Source organism: Coffea arabica, chromosome 2c (genome assembly GCF_036785885.1).
Source record: "Coffea arabica cultivar ET-39 chromosome 2c, Coffea Arabica ET-39 HiFi, whole genome shotgun sequence".
Classification (NCBI taxonomy): domain Eukaryota; kingdom Viridiplantae; phylum Streptophyta; class Magnoliopsida; order Gentianales; family Rubiaceae; genus Coffea; species Coffea arabica.
Genome location: NC_092312.1, coordinates 66,015,563 through 66,033,416, shown reverse-complemented (window position 1 = coordinate 66,033,416; position 17,854 = coordinate 66,015,563). Strand labels below are relative to the sequence as shown.

Below are 17,854 nucleotides of genomic sequence, written 5' to 3'. Positions count from 1 at the left end.
TTATATGTAAAATACTTAAGAACCTGTTAATATTAATAAATGTATATTCATATATATTTGATATTTCAAATATATTTAACAAGAAAATACAAAGAAATTAGAATGATGAAGTCGCAATTTATATTATTCAATGAACATTAACAAGTTTAGAATTAAAATTATGAATTTAATTGAAAAATAAACACCAAACTTTAGGATAACATTTATAAAGTATGAAATATTTGAGATATATTAATAATTTTTAACAACCTAGGGACCAAAACATAATATTAAAAATATTTTGACCTTTCAAAAAAAAATTGGGTGGCAGGTCTGAGGCTGAAGTCTCCAACTTTGCTGGGCATGGCATGTCAGGTATCTGCTTCAATTAAGAAGGCCGCCATTATATCTTTCCATCGGGCCCACCAGGATTCCCACCGCTGGTGACTTGAAAGTTGGAGACTTCTTTTAGTACAAATTGGAGGAAATGTAAAGCCGAAACTTGACACCTCATCAAGTTTCTTTCCACGTTACACCGGACCTTTGATATCAAACCAGTTCATTTGATTTGCCGGTCAAACCTGGTCAAATCCAGTTTTTGACCGGGTTTGACTGAGTTTTATTACATCCGGTTTTTTAGAGTAACTCGAACCGGACACTTGACCGGTTCCCCGTTCAATCGGTCGGACCGGCCGGTCCGGTTCGAGTTTAAAAACACAGATCTATATACCATAGAAGAAGCAGTTGGACTATAATTGTGGCAAAATTGGACATGTTCTACCTAGTAGAGGCCTGAGATAGGAAGATCCTTTATCCCCCTACTTATTTATTATCTGTGCTGAAGGACTTTTTGGATTATTCAAGAAAGTTGTGAATGACAAATTCTTGACAAGAATAAAAATCTGCAAAGATAGTCCTGTTATTTCACACCTCTTTTTTACAAATGACTCTTACTGTGCTATAAAGCAACTAAACAGGAGGTAAGGACAGTGAAAGAGATCCTCAAACAATATGAGAAAGCTTCAAGGCAAGTGATGAATTATGAAACGTCAGCAATGTATTTCAGCAGGAACACACTAAACCAAGATAGAAAGGAGATTAGTGAGGTGCTGGAAAACATGAAAGAAGCCACAATGGGAAATACCTTGGATTACCAATGGCAATTGGAAAATCCAAGAACCAAGCTTTTGGGTATGTGAAGAGCAAGATAAGCAACAAGCTGCAAGGATGGAAACAAAAATTGCTAAGCTCAGGAGGGAAAGGAGTGCTGATCAAAGTTGTTATCATGGCAATTCCAAACTATACAATGTCCTGCTTCAAACTTCCTAAAAGCCTGTGTAAGGATATTAGCTCAAGAATAGCAAAGTATTGGTGGGAAAATGGTGAAAAGGAGAACAAAGTGTATTGGCCCACTTGGAAGAAACTGATAGAGGTGAAAGGCAAAGGAGGGATTGGTTTCAGAGACTTGGAAGCACTTAATATAGCTCTGCTTGCAAAACAAATTTGGAGGTTCATCATAGCTCCAAATTTGTTAGTAAGCAAAGTTATCAAGTCTAAGTACATGAGAGATCACTGGATGGATAAGAAACCCCCTAACTCAGCTTCTTGGACCTAGAAGAGTATTCATAGTGCCAGACACCAATTATCCAATGGATTATGGAAGAGGATTAGAGATGGAAGCTCAGTGGATATTTGGAAAGATAAGTGGATGACAAGAATTTCAAATGGCAAACCCTCATTAACTAACCTGAGAACTGCCAGCTTCAGAGAGTAAGAGATCTAATAATGGAAGGAAAGTGGGATCAGCTAAAAATACAATAGTTGTTCAATAAAAAAGAAGTAGAGTTAATAGCCAGCATCTCTCTGAGCCTATATAGGAGTAAAGACAGGATATTCTGGAAACACTCCAAATCAGGCTCATATACAGTAAAATCTAGCTATGCAATTGCTAAGCAGGATAAACATAGTGATGGAAGGAGGGAGGAAGTGAGAGAGGAGACAAGTTAGGAGATAAGAAAGCACACAGTCTGGAAGAACCTTTAGAAGCTGTGAAACTAAAACACTTCATGTGGAAAGTTCTACAAAACTGCTTGCCAGTAAAAAAGGGTCATATATAGGAGAACAGATAAACGAGATCAGATGTGTGAGTGTTGTGGGGAGGCAACAGAGATAATAGAGCATTTGTTTTTCCATTGTCCAATAGCAGAAATGACATGGAAAATGGCTCCAGTCAAATGGGAAGGGGTCACAGAGCTAAGAGATAATATATGGAAGTGGTGGGAAACAATAACTCAGGTAGAGGAAAAAGCTTAGGAAAGAGATCAAATTAACCTCACAGTCAATCTTTTGTGGTAGCTAATGAAATTGAAGAGGAAAAGACCAAAACATTAACAACACAGTAGAACCAATAAGAGAGATGGGAACCACTAAAGCCAGGGGTGATTAACACAGATGCAACCATCTCAAATCAATCTGTAAGAACAGGAAAGGGAATCGTAGCAAGGAACTGGACTGAAAAGCTAATAAAAGCAAAGGGTATAATGGAATGCAAGAATGGAACAACTATTGAGGAAGAGCTGTAGCAGTAAGAGCTGCGCTTATGATCGCCAAAGATGCAGGATGAACTAAGATAGAAGTCTAATCAGACTGCAAATCGGTGGTCGACCAAATCAATGAAAGCAATGTTCAAGACATTCGTATTGCAACAGTCGTAGAGGATATTGAGAAGATGAAGGAAGGTTTTGAACAGTGTAACTTCCCTTTTGTGTATAGAGCAGGAAATATGCGTAGCCATACACTAGCTCAACTTGCAATCAAGCTAATTCATGATATAGAATGGGACAATGAGTTCCCGGTATGGCTAATGGATATAGTAAGGAAAGATATGAGGGCAGTTGCCTCTTTTTGTAACTAACTCTTGTACTATCAAGTGTTGATATATAAAAGTACTGTTTCCACTTGATGAAGAAAATATATATAAGAAGCAGTTGGAGTTTATTGTTCAGGCTACTTTTTGCCTTGTATTTTCATCTGTTTTGTCGGTGAAAAAAAATGGAAATGCAGAGATTTATGTTTATACACAAAGAAGCACGTTTTGTTCCTTAGCTCAAGAAAATCCATAGAGATAGAGAGGAGGTGTTTATTTACTTTTATATCCTTTTAGATGCTTTTTGTGTGGTAGTGTGGCAACTTAAGTTGGGGTTTTAATTGTCTTTTTATTTTGATTTGATGACCCATTCAAATCATTGTTTTATAGACTACAGGAATTAGGGAGCATAATGACCTCATTGCCCTTAGACATGCTCTATTAGTGGAACCAAGGTATCATAATCTTGGGAATGATTGTACTTCTGAGATTTTTAATTCCTTTTGTACCGTCACTTTTCTTTTGTACATTGCAAGTGGAGCTTCCATTTCTCAAGGTTTTTTTGAAGCAAAATACACATTGTTTTTGGTTCCTTTGTTCTTCCTCTTGCATTTTCTTCTTTCCAGGTTTTAGACATTGTGCATTTTCTTCGTTTTCTCTTCTTCTAGCTTCGTCTCCTGCTCCTTATCCCTACAAGTTTGCTTGCTGTAAGCACCTCGGCATGTTCGAACCCTACTAGACCTCTTACACTGTTAGACAAAAGACACCTTGTCTCGACCATCCTCAACCAAGGTGATTGGAGGTCACCTGAAATAGACGCTTCACCTCGTCTATACCTCTACCCATAACACCTCGCACTTTAGCTCCCTACATGACTTAGGACTGATGGTGATGTGACCGCCAGCCACCCTACTGCTTAGACCTACGCCTGACACTGCAGCCCTAGACTATCTTATGATGGCTGCTAGTGGGTAGGCTTTATCATTTTGCCCCTAACTTTCTCTACTATAAATACTCATCTACCATTTACAAATGAGATACGTTGTTCAATCTACCTACCTAACTCCTGCACTACTTCTAACTTCAATATCGAAGTGAGACCGGAGGACAAAGTTTCAACAATTCCATTTTTGGCAGGTGAGCTCATGTGTTGCCAACTCGATTCATTCAACTAGAAATCACCTCATCCTCACCAACTTCAGGTTTGGTTCTATTCTTTCTTATAATTATCGCAACTCTTTTATTGCGTCTTAAGAGTATCCTTAGATTGTTTTTTATATATGTTCTTTTCATTGTTCTACTATTCACTGAATATGCGATTACTTTAGAGTTACTATCTATTGCACTTTTGTTTGTTAGTTGTTTGATCCCACCAAAAAACAATGCACCGACACCTACAAAAATTGAACCTAAGAAGCTTTAGTATTTTTGAAACTCCAGACAAATACTATTTTTGAAGCTTTAAGAAGCTTTAGCTGTAATATGTGTGAATGTTCTTATGAACTAAACATCCCATATATAGACAATGATCCAGATGACTAAATTAGAAAAACTGAACAGAACCTGCCCTTTTGAAGACATCTGGAAAATTGTATATATAAAAGATGCAATGCAGTAGCCTTTTGCAAAATATTGCATAAGATAAACCTATGCACATATATATATACATACATATATATATATAACTTAGTTGCTCAACACAACAATTCAAGTCAGTAGTACAAAATTACATTCCAAAACAAATTATAATTACAATTTTTTTTTAAAAAAACTAACACTAATACTCACAAATTTTCAAAAAAATAAATCCCTTGGTGCCCGTACATTGCGTGGGAAACACCTCTAGTTTTCAAATATGAGGCACCACTATCATCTCTATAAACATCATAGATTGGAAAAGAACTCCAATAGTTGAAAGACAACTAGGGCTTTATCATGATTTTCCATAAGGGTTCCTTTCGGCTATGTCCACGGGATTCCAATTGCTCTTACGAACATCCATCTCAACGGCTGCAGCTTACTCCCGTTGGAGGGTTCCAATTCCCCACAACTACTCTTCTAAGATGCATCTCTAATTGATCGTATATTTATTAGCTTGTGCTTGCTATGCTATTTGTCAATAGCCTCCATGATTACTTATCAAAAAATCAAATTGAGACAAACCCTGGAATTTAAAAAAATAGTTGCAACCTTGAATCTTGCTTTTCCCAAAGAGATACTATTTTACCAATCTTGTTACAGGTATTTAGCAGTTAAAATAAAAGGATATTTTCATTTACTCTATACTAATTTGATGCCAAAAGAAAGGTAGTATATAAATATAAAGATGAGTGAGAAGATAACAAATAATCTAGCTGAAGAATAAGTTTCACTATTACAGGCAACGCTAAGAGATGTGATATTTGATATTTAAGTCATACAAGTGGATAAACTGCATTTATAGTAACAATAATACCATTTAAGGAGTTGGAAACCATATTTTCACTATAGATTTTAAAATGACCAAAATAACCATACTGAAGTAGTAGGGATTGTGAACCAACTATTAGAACCACAACTAAACACTGCTACAAAACCAAGTCTAGCATGGGATCACCTTAAAGACAATTAATTGGAGAAGATTGAAATCGCTCATGTGTTAGATACTGCTTTTTTTCTGAAACAACAAGAGATATATGAGATATATACCACAATTCATCACCATTTAACCCAGTGCACTTATGTTGATATGCCATAATGCATGGGTGTAGAATGCATATCTGATGTCAAAATCAATGGGGTGTGTTGGCGCTCTACTAGAGGCATTGCTGCATCCATCTACACAGACATCGATGTAATAGTAAAGAAGATAACCAATCTAATGTGATGGGAAAGATGGTTCATGAGATAGGAAGAGAACAGGTGAGAGGGAAGAGGGTCCATGAAAAGAAAGCCAAAAAATCTTCTTCTTCTCAGCAAACTGGAATTGTGATGGCAATAGTTGATTGGGAGTGGACCACTGAGGTAAGATGGAGTAGAGTGAGGCAGACGATGACTTTTATGTTGCTGACTATCAAGTCCCCCATATTAAGACTTTCTGGGAAAACATCAAAAGTTTGACGAGGCAGTTTCTTATACACTAATATGTAAGACCAAGAATGATGGTGAGCTTTGTAAACCACATTTTTTTTCTTCTAGCCCTTTTTTCAAGGACGGACATGTTCAATTAACATAATTCGGCATACCTTTAAGCTTGCTTGGTGTTCATCATTATCTCTACAGAATCACTTGCTCTACCATATCCAAGCACGCAGGCGTCAGCTTCATAAAATAATCCTCATACAAGAAAAACAGGTGGCATTTAAACAAAGCAAGGTAACCCCAAAATGGAGAACTATGTTGATTATTCTATACTTCCATTAGAAACATCATAAGGTCAACAGTCACAAGTTAATTAAAAGAAGTATCCATTAACTTGAAAAGCCAACATGCAACTTAAGATATATTTTAAGTGTCATGATCGTTAGATATAGAGTATTAAATGATTTGAACTTTAGACATTTATATCAAAGCATCCAAGACATACTAACATGTACAGTAAGTGCTAATATCCTTGGCTTTATAATCAAAAGTTAAGAGTCTCTTTATCTCAATTTCTCTTATTTTGGCAAGCAAAATGGACTAATGAAAACTCGATGAAAATAAGAGACACATATACATAAATGGATGAAAACTTGATGCGGTTGTTTGAACCAATCAAAATTATCATACCAGACAATTACTAATCATCATGTTTAAGTACAACGTTTATCAATAGTCCATAAGGAAAAGGGATTACATGTGAATCACTTAAGTAGCTCTTAAACTATTTGTAAATTGGTTAAGGTGTCTTAAGTTAATTTCAAACTATTTTTGCACAAAATAATATTGGCCTGTCTATTCCAAGTATTAAAGACTAAATTAATCTAGCCAGAAGGCTAAACCATTTCTTCACTCAAACTTTGCCTACAACAAATATCTTCACCCAAAATGACAATGACCAGATTATCTAGTGAATTGGAAAAGACCTAATGATAGAGCTTTCCTTATTACAAGGCCAAGCAAGCTTTGCAATCTCTAAGTGAGTCTTGGACACAATTTCTAAATATCTAATAGGGCAATTCAGACTTGAAAGCAGGGCATTGTCTGACATTATTAATAAATTATGCTTTTTCAATGGCCTGATTTAAAAAGAGCTGAATGAAGCATTGGTTACCACTTCTCGGTTTCCCACATAAGCACACACCAAGTAGATGACTTTTGCCTAAGGTGCTGTTACTTGTACATGAAAAGATTTTAGACGTTTGTCTTAGGAATTTTATGGTGTAATCTAATCATATAACATTAACAAGTAACCTCTTCCTGATGGTTTTCGCATGTTTGAAATTATAGATTGCAGAAGAAGGAAAAAGAGAAATTAATAGCATCACACTTTTAGCCTCTCCAGAATTAGGTCAACTGTTAAATATTTGAGATGTCTGATGCAACAAATTTAGTGTAAGATTCAAATCCTGCATACAGTTGTCTGTGTGTACTCCCAACATTCATGATCTATTCAGCTCTCTAGACCACTAATACCTGAGCTCATTATTTTAGGTAGTCCATATTAAGACAACCCATCTTGACTAGTCAATAACTTGATGATCTTGATCCCGATTTTTTGATGTTTACAAAATAATTGGATAATTCAAACTAATATTTTGTCAAGGAGAAAGCTATTCAACTCTGAAAAAATTTGATTCAAAAAGCAATTGAATGAAGAAAAAGAAAGTCGAAAGCTGTCGGACGCTCACAATGGCAATACTAGACATCCGATAGATAGGGCAGACACAGAAAGATCATATCAGATAAAAACATCATCACCAAATATCCGAAAGAATTGAAATGACTTTTCAAACTCTCTGTTCGCTTTCGGACGCAAGCATTAAAAGTACCGGACGATCGAAAGAATTGAAATGATTTTTCAAACTCTCTGTCTGCTTTCAGATGCATGCATCGGAAGTATCGGGTGTCCGATACTCCCAAAGGCTAGTTGACTCTGCAGCTACCTTCTATCTGTTGGAAACTTTAATGAAACACTTTCTTGGTCTCCCATAAATAGATTATGGCCAGAAACTTCAAAATTGACTTGCACATTGAGAATACAAAAGATCAAGAGTAGTTTTAGTGAGAAAATACTCTCCAATAAACTTTTGTACTATTTGTGGTGTAAGATCCTTTGTAAGTTTTTCATTTGTGAGTGAATACTTCAATAGTGTAGGTTTGTGAGGGCTATCCTGAGGAATTGTAAAACTTCTTAATTTGACCGAGTGAAACTTGGGGTAAGGAGGAGATGAGCCTTCTTTTGTACACAAGATTGGTTGTATTTCATCAACTTGAAAAAACTTGTTTTGTGAATTGATTTTCGAGCTCAAGAGGAGCTTGGTAGTCAATTGGTTTGCATTTCTTACTTTTTTATTTATCTATTATCTTTTATCCTTAAATTGCATATCTCTTCTATCTCAAGTGATATTGCTCCTTTATTGATTGATTTATTGTGTGATCATTTAGAAAATAGGATAAATTTCGTATTGATCAAAAAGTGTCCATAATCTGATTAGTTTTTTAATCAACCTAATTCACCTCCCTCTTAAGTTGTCTTCGGGCCTAACAATTGGTATCAGAATTTGGTCTCCTAGAGATTAAGCTCCAGCAATTTAGAAGTAAAGATGACAACCAACAATGCTATTTTTTTGAAGGACAATCTGTAACTAGACCTCCAATGTTTAATGGGTCATATTATGTGAGTTGGAAAGAAAGAATGGTTAGTTTCTTGCAATCGATTGACATTGAACTATGGTTTATTGTTAATGAAAGTCCATATGATACCTCTATAGTAGATGAAAATATTCATAGATCAAAACCAAAAATAAGAAATGAATTGATTGCAAAGGGTAGAACTCATCTCACCTTAAATGCAAAAGTTATGAATGTGTTATATAGTGCTCTAGACTCAAATGAATCTATTAGGGTCAAAGGCTGTAAGTCTGCTAAAGAGATTTGGGACAAATTGAGAGAAATTCATGAAGGCAGCGGGAATGTTAGAGAACAAAAGAAATCTATCTTGGTTACAAAATATGAGTCATTTAAGATGGAACCTCATGAAAATATTAATAAAATGTATTGTAGATTTAATGATCTTATTAAGGATTTAGAGGTTCTGGAAAAGGAATACTCCTTAGGAGAGAAAAACAGAAAAATCTTGAATGCTTTGTCTAAAGATTGGGAAAGTAAAGTAACTACTATTGAAGAGGCGAAAGATTTAAATTCAATGCCTATTGAATCTCTTATAAACTCTCTAACTTCTTATGAGTTGAAGTTTAAGACCAAGGTACAAGAAAAAGAAGATGCAAAAGTAAAAAGGAACATTACTCTAAAAGCATCCCAAGATGAAAATGACTCAGTTTCATTGGATGCTGAAGATATGGATGTTGATGACAATGACCTTGCTCTCATCACACAAAGTTTCAAGAGAATCCTCAACAAAAGGAGATTCAGAAAAGGAGAACCCAACAATTCAAATTTCAATCAATTCAACAATGCAAGATGACAAGTAGATATTTTACATGTTTTAGTATGTTTTATTAATTAGTTTAGGTGTGTCTTAACTACTTTTATAGCTAATTAACTAGGATTCTAGTGAAAATATGCATTTCATGGTTTAAATGGTAAAAATTGAATTTCTATGAATTTCTATAGAAAAACTTCATGTTTTTGTAGGTTTAATGATTCAATCATCAAATGGAGTGATTAGACAAGATAATTGGATGATTGATGATGGATTAAAGTGATAAAATGAGAATATGAAGTGCAAAAGAGTAAATGCAATCAAAAACAAAAGAAGAAAAGTTTCATAGTTTTGATACCTTATAGTATTTCGCCTATATCGTGAGGTACAAGCATTGAATTGAGGTGATTCTTATTCCATTTTGAAGTTAAGAGATAGTTCTACATTTGATATGAGATATCAAAGTCTAGTTCAGTCATTTTCCTAGTCAAAAAGTCAAAATACAAATGTACAATTTCATGGTTAAATGCTGAAATAAGGTTCTGACTAGTCAAGGGTATTTTGGTCATTTATTGGTCTATAGAGCTCCAAATTGGATGATTCTTGATGCATTAGAAAGGTAACTCAGAGAGCTACAACTTTCATATTTTACATAAGAGCTAGTTCAGCCTTTAACATCAAGAAAATATTAGTTGAAATTGGATAAAAAAACAGAGTAAAGATGAATCTTGCCCAGAAAAGTGCAAACCTGCAAAGAGTAAAACAGGGGCTAAAACGCGGGCACAGACCGCGTTTTGTACTCGCGTTTTAGTGGATTTCGGTTGCAACTTATTCTGCAACTTGAATAATTCTATGGTGGGAAAGCTTAAAAATTTTGTCTTTTCAGATGCAAAATGCTCGACAGTTGCAGATATCTTAGTTGCTGCATTTATCAAATTCTTGTGTCCTTCAAACTTGAAGTTCATATGAAGAGGCAGTATGATATGGATTTGCCTTATCCAACTGCCAGTATTCATTATGATTATACTCATTACTATTATGGTTGGCAACGAGCTCCTACTCCAGTAGTTATTCTAGTTCTACTTACAAAATCATTGGCAACGAGGCACTTGTTTTATATGGGATGGCAATATATAACCTTGTGCCTGCCATCCTTGATGCAATCTTCCTATTGAAGCACAATCTTTCTATTGAAGCACTATTTTAGGAATTTGCTGTTGGGATAGCCATGCCGCTGTACTCGTAGTACTTGAGTCACTAGAATGAGCTAGTTGTTTTTCAGCTTTTATCATGGTTTTATTATTGGGACAGCCATGCTGCTGTACTCGTAGTACTAGAGTCACTAGAACGAGCTAGTTGTTTTTTGGATGGTTTTGTTACAGTTATGAATGGATCAGATATTATGATTGATAAAGGTTATAGAATTAGTTATTTTGTGAAACTCTTATATTGTAATATGGTTGTAGTTGTTTTGACACTCGTTCAAATATGATTGTCACCGTTAGGGATACAAACGAGTTGAATCGAGTCGAGTCCAATTTTGACATAATCGAACCGAGTCTTGATGTAATTTTACAAAACTCAAACTCAAACCCAACGACCTCAAAATATCAAACTCAAGATTGAGTTCGGCTCAAATTCGAGTCGAGCTTGAGTTCAAGTTTAAACAATAAAAAATAAGAATTTTTCTTAATAAATAATAAAAATATTAGGGATATATATGTAATTTTATTATTAAAATAAAAATTATATATATATATATATATATATATATATATATATATATATATATATATATATATAATCAAGCTCGAGCTACCTCGCGAGCAAACGAATTTAGTATTTTTAAATTCGAGTTTGACTTGGCCAGTTTGAACTCGAATCGAGTTCGGGTTCGAGCCGTTCGATTCGTTTGCAACCCTAGTCACCGTCTTTTGAGTTCCAATTGTTATGTTTCAATAATTTGTTCTTAAAGTGAGCATTCTAGAAAATGAATGAAACGAATGTGGTAGGTAAAAACTTGTTTATTGAAAAGATTAAGTTTTTCCAAAAAATTTTTTTTTTTTTTAAATCCATCCTTGAACATAAAACCATACAACTAAGGGTGATACTCATGTATCCCACTATGAAACCAAAAACATTAGGGGAATCACCAAAACCCATTTTCATTATGAGGCTAATTATGCTCATAGTGATTGTAATCGAGGAATGTTTACCAAACCGCTCCCTAGTATGTTTTGGTCAATTTCAATACATTTAAGAAAATTCATTGACTTTAGTAGATTTTTTTTTTAAGAAGTGAAAAGGGGAAGAGAGATTTGAATTCAATACTTTTAATTTTTAAAATCTCAACCTTAACTATTAAATCAAAATTTCCTCGACAACCTTGTTACAAGTTAAATAATGTTCTTCAATTGATTAGCCGTTTGATCCTAATGTAAGAACATTAGAAATGGGGTTGTTTCATTTTTTGTGCTTAATTGAATGCATATACAAACTTTTTTTTTTTCAATAATTGTTTTTAGTTCTAGATATATAACCGTTGTAAAAGTTTAATAATCATCTCAAGCAATCCTATATTCCTATTCATATTTTCTTAAACAATGCATCATTCAACAAATTTTATCACATTATAAGCCATTGATGCATAAAAGAATTTTCTTTTTTCTTTTTGATTTGGCATTTTACTTTGAACATTTTTTCTTGACTAACAATATGTGTAATAATGTAAGTATCACCAAACCCTTTTTGTTAAATTACTTCACGTTATAACGTCTATTGCACGTGCTCACAATTGTTTATAAACAAAATTACGAGTTTCCATCATATTAATAAACTCTCACCTTCTCTCATTGCACGAGTGATCAACTTGTTTATCAATAGTAATTAGTACTCTGTTTGATTTGTCTTCATTCGATTTTTTAATTGTCTCTATTGTAAATATAAGCTCAAATTTTCTCCCAAAAAAGGGGATTAAGGGGAGACACGTAAAGCGTGGCATCAGTAACGGGTCTTTACGAGAAAGGCGTACAGCTTTTCACGCTTTTCACTCCATAAACCCTACTGACCTTCAAACGGCACTGCCCAAAACCCCTCTCCACTTTCTCTCCAATTCAACGGCAATGGCAAATCGACGTTGTATTCAAACCCTAATTAGCCGTTGTTTTTCCATATCTCATTCTCCAAACCCATCTCCCTATCCCATTCTCAAAACCCTAACTATAGCCCCTCATTTTCTCCTACAAACTGAATATTCCACTGTGCAATCCCTAACCCCGACGGATCCCGGCAAAATTTGTTCTGCGTTTCCGTCATTTTCGCGGCATCACTGCTCCGATAATCGGACTAGTATGGGCAGCATTGATAATGATGGAGACGAAGAAGAAGAAGAAGAAGAAGATGATGATGATGATAAAAGTGAGGATGAAGAGAGAGTACATTTGAGTGGGAAATCAGATGAACAAAAAGCTGAAGAGGCTGCGGAAATTGGGTATAAAGTTATTGGCCCGCTTGAGGAGTCTGACCGGGTTTTTAAACCCTATGAGCCGGTTTTTGCAGTTGTTCAGGTAAAATCTTGATCATTGTAATGGTTTTTTTAGTTAATGAATTTTCATTGTGGAATGTGCATTTGGAGCAATTATAATGTTCGTCTTTTGGGGTTGTATTTGGTTTGATGGTGATTGCCAGGAAGAGGTGATTCTTGTACGTTTTATAGTTTCTGCTAATGAATTTTCGTCATAGAATATGCATTTGAAGTAATTCAAATGTGCAATTTTTTATTGGGATAACTAGTGAAAAATTCCTTCTTTATTGTAAATATGATATAGACGGCTTACCCAAAAAAATAAATAAATAAATTGATATAGACAGTGCAATTTTGAGTTCAAATACCATAAAGGGTATTTGTACTGATTTCAAAGTTATTGTGTTGGTACACAGGGAAAATGTACTTTGGTGTACAACAATATTATAGCATACATGATACAGCTGTCCTTTTGAATATATAACTCAACATTGGGCTCCTAAGAGTGCTCACTTTCCGCAAATTTTTGCTGTGGAATTTTCACTGTTTGAATGTTCTGAATGTAGCAAATGGGTAAATTTTCACTGGGAAAAGAAAAGTGGATTGCTCGAGGTATTGTTATTATGCTAAATATGAGTGTAGAAATATATGTGATAACGATCATGTGGTTCTGTGTAGGTTGGTTCACATCAGTTTAAGGTGAGCAATGGAGATAGCATATTCGTAGAGAAGTTGAAGTATTGTGATGTGAATGACAAGGTGAGTGGTTTTTGTTTTTTTGTTTCTTATACAAATTGGATAAATATACTGTGTTAATTTTTCAATAGTTTTCTGTACTGAATGACCTGACTGAGTGCTAAATTTGTATAATGTAGATTGCACCAAACTGCTTTGTATTATTAACGTTCTAGTAAAAATTATTTTTTGTTATCTTTATAAAGTGGTTGACACCTTGACGGTGCATCTTGTTATGCATTTCAATGCCTTGTCATTAAGTTTTAGTGTGTATCCTAAAAGTTAAGCTTTCGAGAGAAGGCTGTGCTTTGTGTGGAGTATTGATTTTGGAAGTATTCGGCCCTACTTTTCATTGTTTAACAGTTGTTTCTTTCCTTTCCTGGTAATAAACCAAATCAAAATGAAAAAACGAGCTGCTGATTGGCATAAGTTGGAGGAATTTATCATATGATGGGCTTAGTTGATGTTTAATATGCTAAAAGTTGAAGCTTTCCCAGTAGTGTGAGAAAATAATTTGCTGATTGTTGTGTGCTAAGGGTTAAAGACGATTTGCTTCCTTTTAGTTATCATGATTGTCTGTTGGATCTCCTATGTAGGAATACAGATGTTTCCGCTGATACTCATTGTGCCAGGCTGCTGTGTACTTCACTGTCTACTGTTCATTGATGAATGTCGATGCATATGTTACCAATGGTTTTCAGACTTTGCATGTTAACTGAAGTAATGATGAAGGAAGGTCTTGTTTTTTTCTTGAAGGCTTATTTTCTGCCTAAAACATGTAGCATACATTTTCTTGGAAAAATCTCATTTCCTTGTGTGTTGTTAAGTGCCATATGAGAGACTGTAGAGATAAAAAATTTTGTTCTTCATATATTCTTTTGTACTGGGTAATGAAAGTGTCTTAAGCAATGAAGTTTCTATGGCTTTCCTTTTACTACATCCTTTCCTACCATATAAGCGGCATAATGGTGAAGCTGCTTTCCACTCCATTTTCCATGGTTATCAAACTTTTTCCAATCATAAGAGCTGCTTTGCAAGCATTTGGCACTGAACTCTTTGTTCTTTGTTTGACTAGTTAGTCTTAGGACTTAAATGCGAATTCCCTTGAGCCATTTGTTTGAATATACCTATCATGCACATAGATAATGGTGGAGTGATGCTATTATGCAACGGAGTGATGAATTAAAAATTTTCTTATTATCTTTTGTTTAGTTTCCTTTTGTTTTCTTCTGTGACCGTTGAACTTTTGATAATTCTGCTTTCTGACATTACCAAAACATCAACTCTGGCTTGAATATTTATAAACATATGCTCCTGCAGTTAATCTTAAACCTGGTTCTCATGCTGGGGTCTACGGCCCAGACAATTATTGGTCGTCCAGTGTTGCCTGATGCAGCTGTTCATGCTGTTGTTGAGGAGCATGTAAGATACAGAATCTATCACTTTGATCTTTTGATTTCAACTAAAACAGATCTGTGTTTTGACCTTGCATGTGTGGCTATTGAACAGAACAATTGCCTTTTCCCTCATCTGCATTAATTTTGAAGTTCTAGGGCGTTTATAAAATTGCCTTTTCCCTCATCTGCATTTATAAAATTGCAGCAACCAGCCCAATGAACTTTTATCTAGGGCAACACCTTTTTCTCTTGGCACATTGAACTCAATTCACAATTACCACTTTCCATTTTTACTACATGGCGTGCTATATATGTTGGATGTTGGAAAGAAAATTGGAGATTAACTAAGACTGTGGCACTGTAGCATTTTGTGGCTTTCTAATTGTAGTTAGTTCTGCAGGGTAGCTTATTAATGATGGAAGGGCTAGTTGGCATGTATCTTGTAGACAGTTGTGGGCGAATAGGATGAATGTGTGCGTGGCATAAAGTTTCATTCTATTGTAATAATTTTGTCTATGATTTATGGGTATATTATTGATGAGAGAAAAACTAGTTTTTCTCCTCAAAGTTGAAATGCATCATGGTTTCTAATGGTGTATTACTGAGCTAACTCGAGTTTCTTGCAATGGAGTGATGATCAATAATGTCAACAATTTTCTCTGTTTACACAATATTAACATCCAATTCAAGCTTGAAGATTTGAGCTGACATGAGAAGAGTTGTGCTAGGTTAGCGGGGACTTATTGAGTACTTGGTGAGAGGTTAAATGGAGGATGGATCACTTTCTTCTTTGAGGAAGAATTTACATGTTTGGAAACTTTACCAATTAAACTGAGATAGTGGCATTCTTATCTTGGGGGGAAGAGAGAGAGAGAGAGACAGAGAGACAGAGAGAGAGAGAGAGCTTGTAATAGACTCTTTAAGTCCTATCTCCAAATTAAAGTTCCAATTAGAAAATAATGCATTTTGGTAGTCAAGGGCAAAGTTATTTTCTTTCTCCTATTGTCCAATCATCTACATCTCTTTTAGTAGATCAGCACCTGTTTCCTTTTAGTAGATCATCACCTGTTTTCTGGAGTTTCAGGACATTTGTGCATTCTGTTAAAATGACATCAGTTTACATCTTTCCTTGTCACCAATTAGCTGCACTAAACATGTGTTCACGCTATCTAAAACTTGGTTACTTCACCAGTTTAATTTTGCACGTCGCCCTGGCTTTGCTTTTCGTTTATGGGGCCGCTCTTTTCATTATACTGTTAGTCAGGTGTTATGCCTGTGCCTGCATTTTGTTGTTTAGCTGAAGTTAAAACAATTCATTATATGAATTATTCTTCATTAGCTCTCTTTCTCAGTTGCCCATTGTAATTCTTTTACTTAAATGCTTCCTGTCAGGCATTAGATGCAAAAGTCATCATATTCAAGAAAAAGAGGAGGAAGAACTATAGAAGAACCAAAGGGCATCGGCAGGTAAGTTAACAATTAGCGGTTAAGTATAATTTCTGAATTTCCTGTACCTTGTCATTTTCCCATGCGTTTTGTTTATGTCTACCCTAAGCTATTGATGTGACTTCTCTTCTGTATTTTGGAGAGGGAGTGATTGGAAGGTTTTGACCTTTGCATATTTTTCTCGCTTAGGAACTAACAAAGTTGAGGATAACTGATATACAAGGAATTGCGAAGCCTGAACCTATACCATCTATGAAGACTGAAAAGAGAGCTACAAAGGTGGAAAAGACAGCAGTTTCTGCTTAGAGAGGAGGGAGTTGCAGCATAGCACGTGCAGCATGGAGTCCTTGTTCTTTTTCACCTTCCTTTTTTTGTTGTTGCCCTAGCCTTTTTTTTACCTGTTCCCTCCAAGGAATTTGCATTCCTTGGATTCCTAAACCATCCACCCTAAAGTCGAATTTCTTTTTGGGTAGTGTACATCTTGGCAGTGATGAATACCATTTTTGTAGGCTTGATATGTTAGCTGACAGGTATTTGTATCAATAATCATCAAATATGCATTTTATCACATTGATGATAAATATTTGGACCATATATCATCAGTAATTCTTTAATTCCTCGCCTTTTTATTGTTCAAATTGTCAGTTGCTGTTCTCTGATACTTGGATTAGCGTCCTCCCCTGTTGACTGAGGACGTTCTAGGCTTGAGGTTTTAGAAGGATCTATCTTAACCAAGTTATGAATACAGAGATGAAACAATCTCGATCCCTCTAATCTCTGAGATTGCTCGAACAATCTTGATATTATCTCAACTCACAAGCTAATGGATTAGGGAACCAAGATGTATTGGTAGAATAGGACCACAATTCAATGTGGTTTTGAATTGATAAGCTAAAATTTGAACGGAGATACAATTCACTTTATATCAAGGGACCACTTCCAAAGGAACTTGAGAGAGAAAAACTCTTAATTTTTATTCAATTTATAATTGTCTCACTACTGATAATATCATAAACTTGGCTATTTATAGCCTTACAAGACTCAAAAACCTAATCTAAATTGGAAACAATACAAGTTTTCTTATTTTACTTGACTTCTAAACTTGACACAACTTCCTAAATAAATTTAGAAGCAATTAACTACTTTTCTAAAACTCTAATTCAGCTAGAATAGGAAACTAACTCAAATTGGCCTAATTATGATCAACATGACCTTAGCCTTTATTCCTCTTATTAAGGACTCAAAAATAACTCAAGACTAACTCTAATTAACTAACAATTATTGTTGAAAACTTAAATAAATAACAAGAAATAAACAGGACAAATCTTCAATGATTCTTGAGC

The 17,854-nt window shown here is 34.9% G+C and overlaps 2 protein-coding genes across 3 annotated transcripts; both read left to right on the top strand.

Annotated features, from left to right (window-relative positions):
* Positions 1–1,135: 1,135 nt before the first annotated feature.
* LOC113724449 (uncharacterized mitochondrial protein AtMg00310-like) lies at positions 1,136–1,594 on the top strand. Its single transcript, XM_027247351.1, has one exon. The coding sequence runs from the start codon at positions 1,136–1,138 to the stop codon at positions 1,592–1,594; it is 459 nt and encodes a 152-aa protein (XP_027103152.1).
* A 10,790-nt stretch (positions 1,595–12,384) lies between these two features.
* Positions 12,385–17,125, top strand: LOC140035383 (large ribosomal subunit protein bL21m-like). 2 transcript variants are annotated; one of them, XM_072076156.1, is made up of 5 exons: positions 12,387–12,976; positions 13,612–13,692; positions 14,989–15,090; positions 16,458–16,532; positions 16,701–17,125. In XM_072076156.1, exons 1-5 carry the CDS (start codon positions 12,533–12,535, stop codon positions 16,815–16,817), a joined length of 819 nt encoding a protein of 272 aa, XP_071932257.1. In that variant the 5' UTR covers positions 12,387–12,532; the 3' UTR covers positions 16,818–17,125. The 2 variants fall into 2 exon arrangements, with proteins under 2 accessions (XP_071932258.1, XP_071932257.1); XM_072076157.1 differs by lacking the exon at positions 14,989–15,090 and having other exon boundaries at positions 12,385–12,976; positions 16,701–16,969.
* The last annotated feature ends 729 nt before the right edge of the window (positions 17,126–17,854 follow it).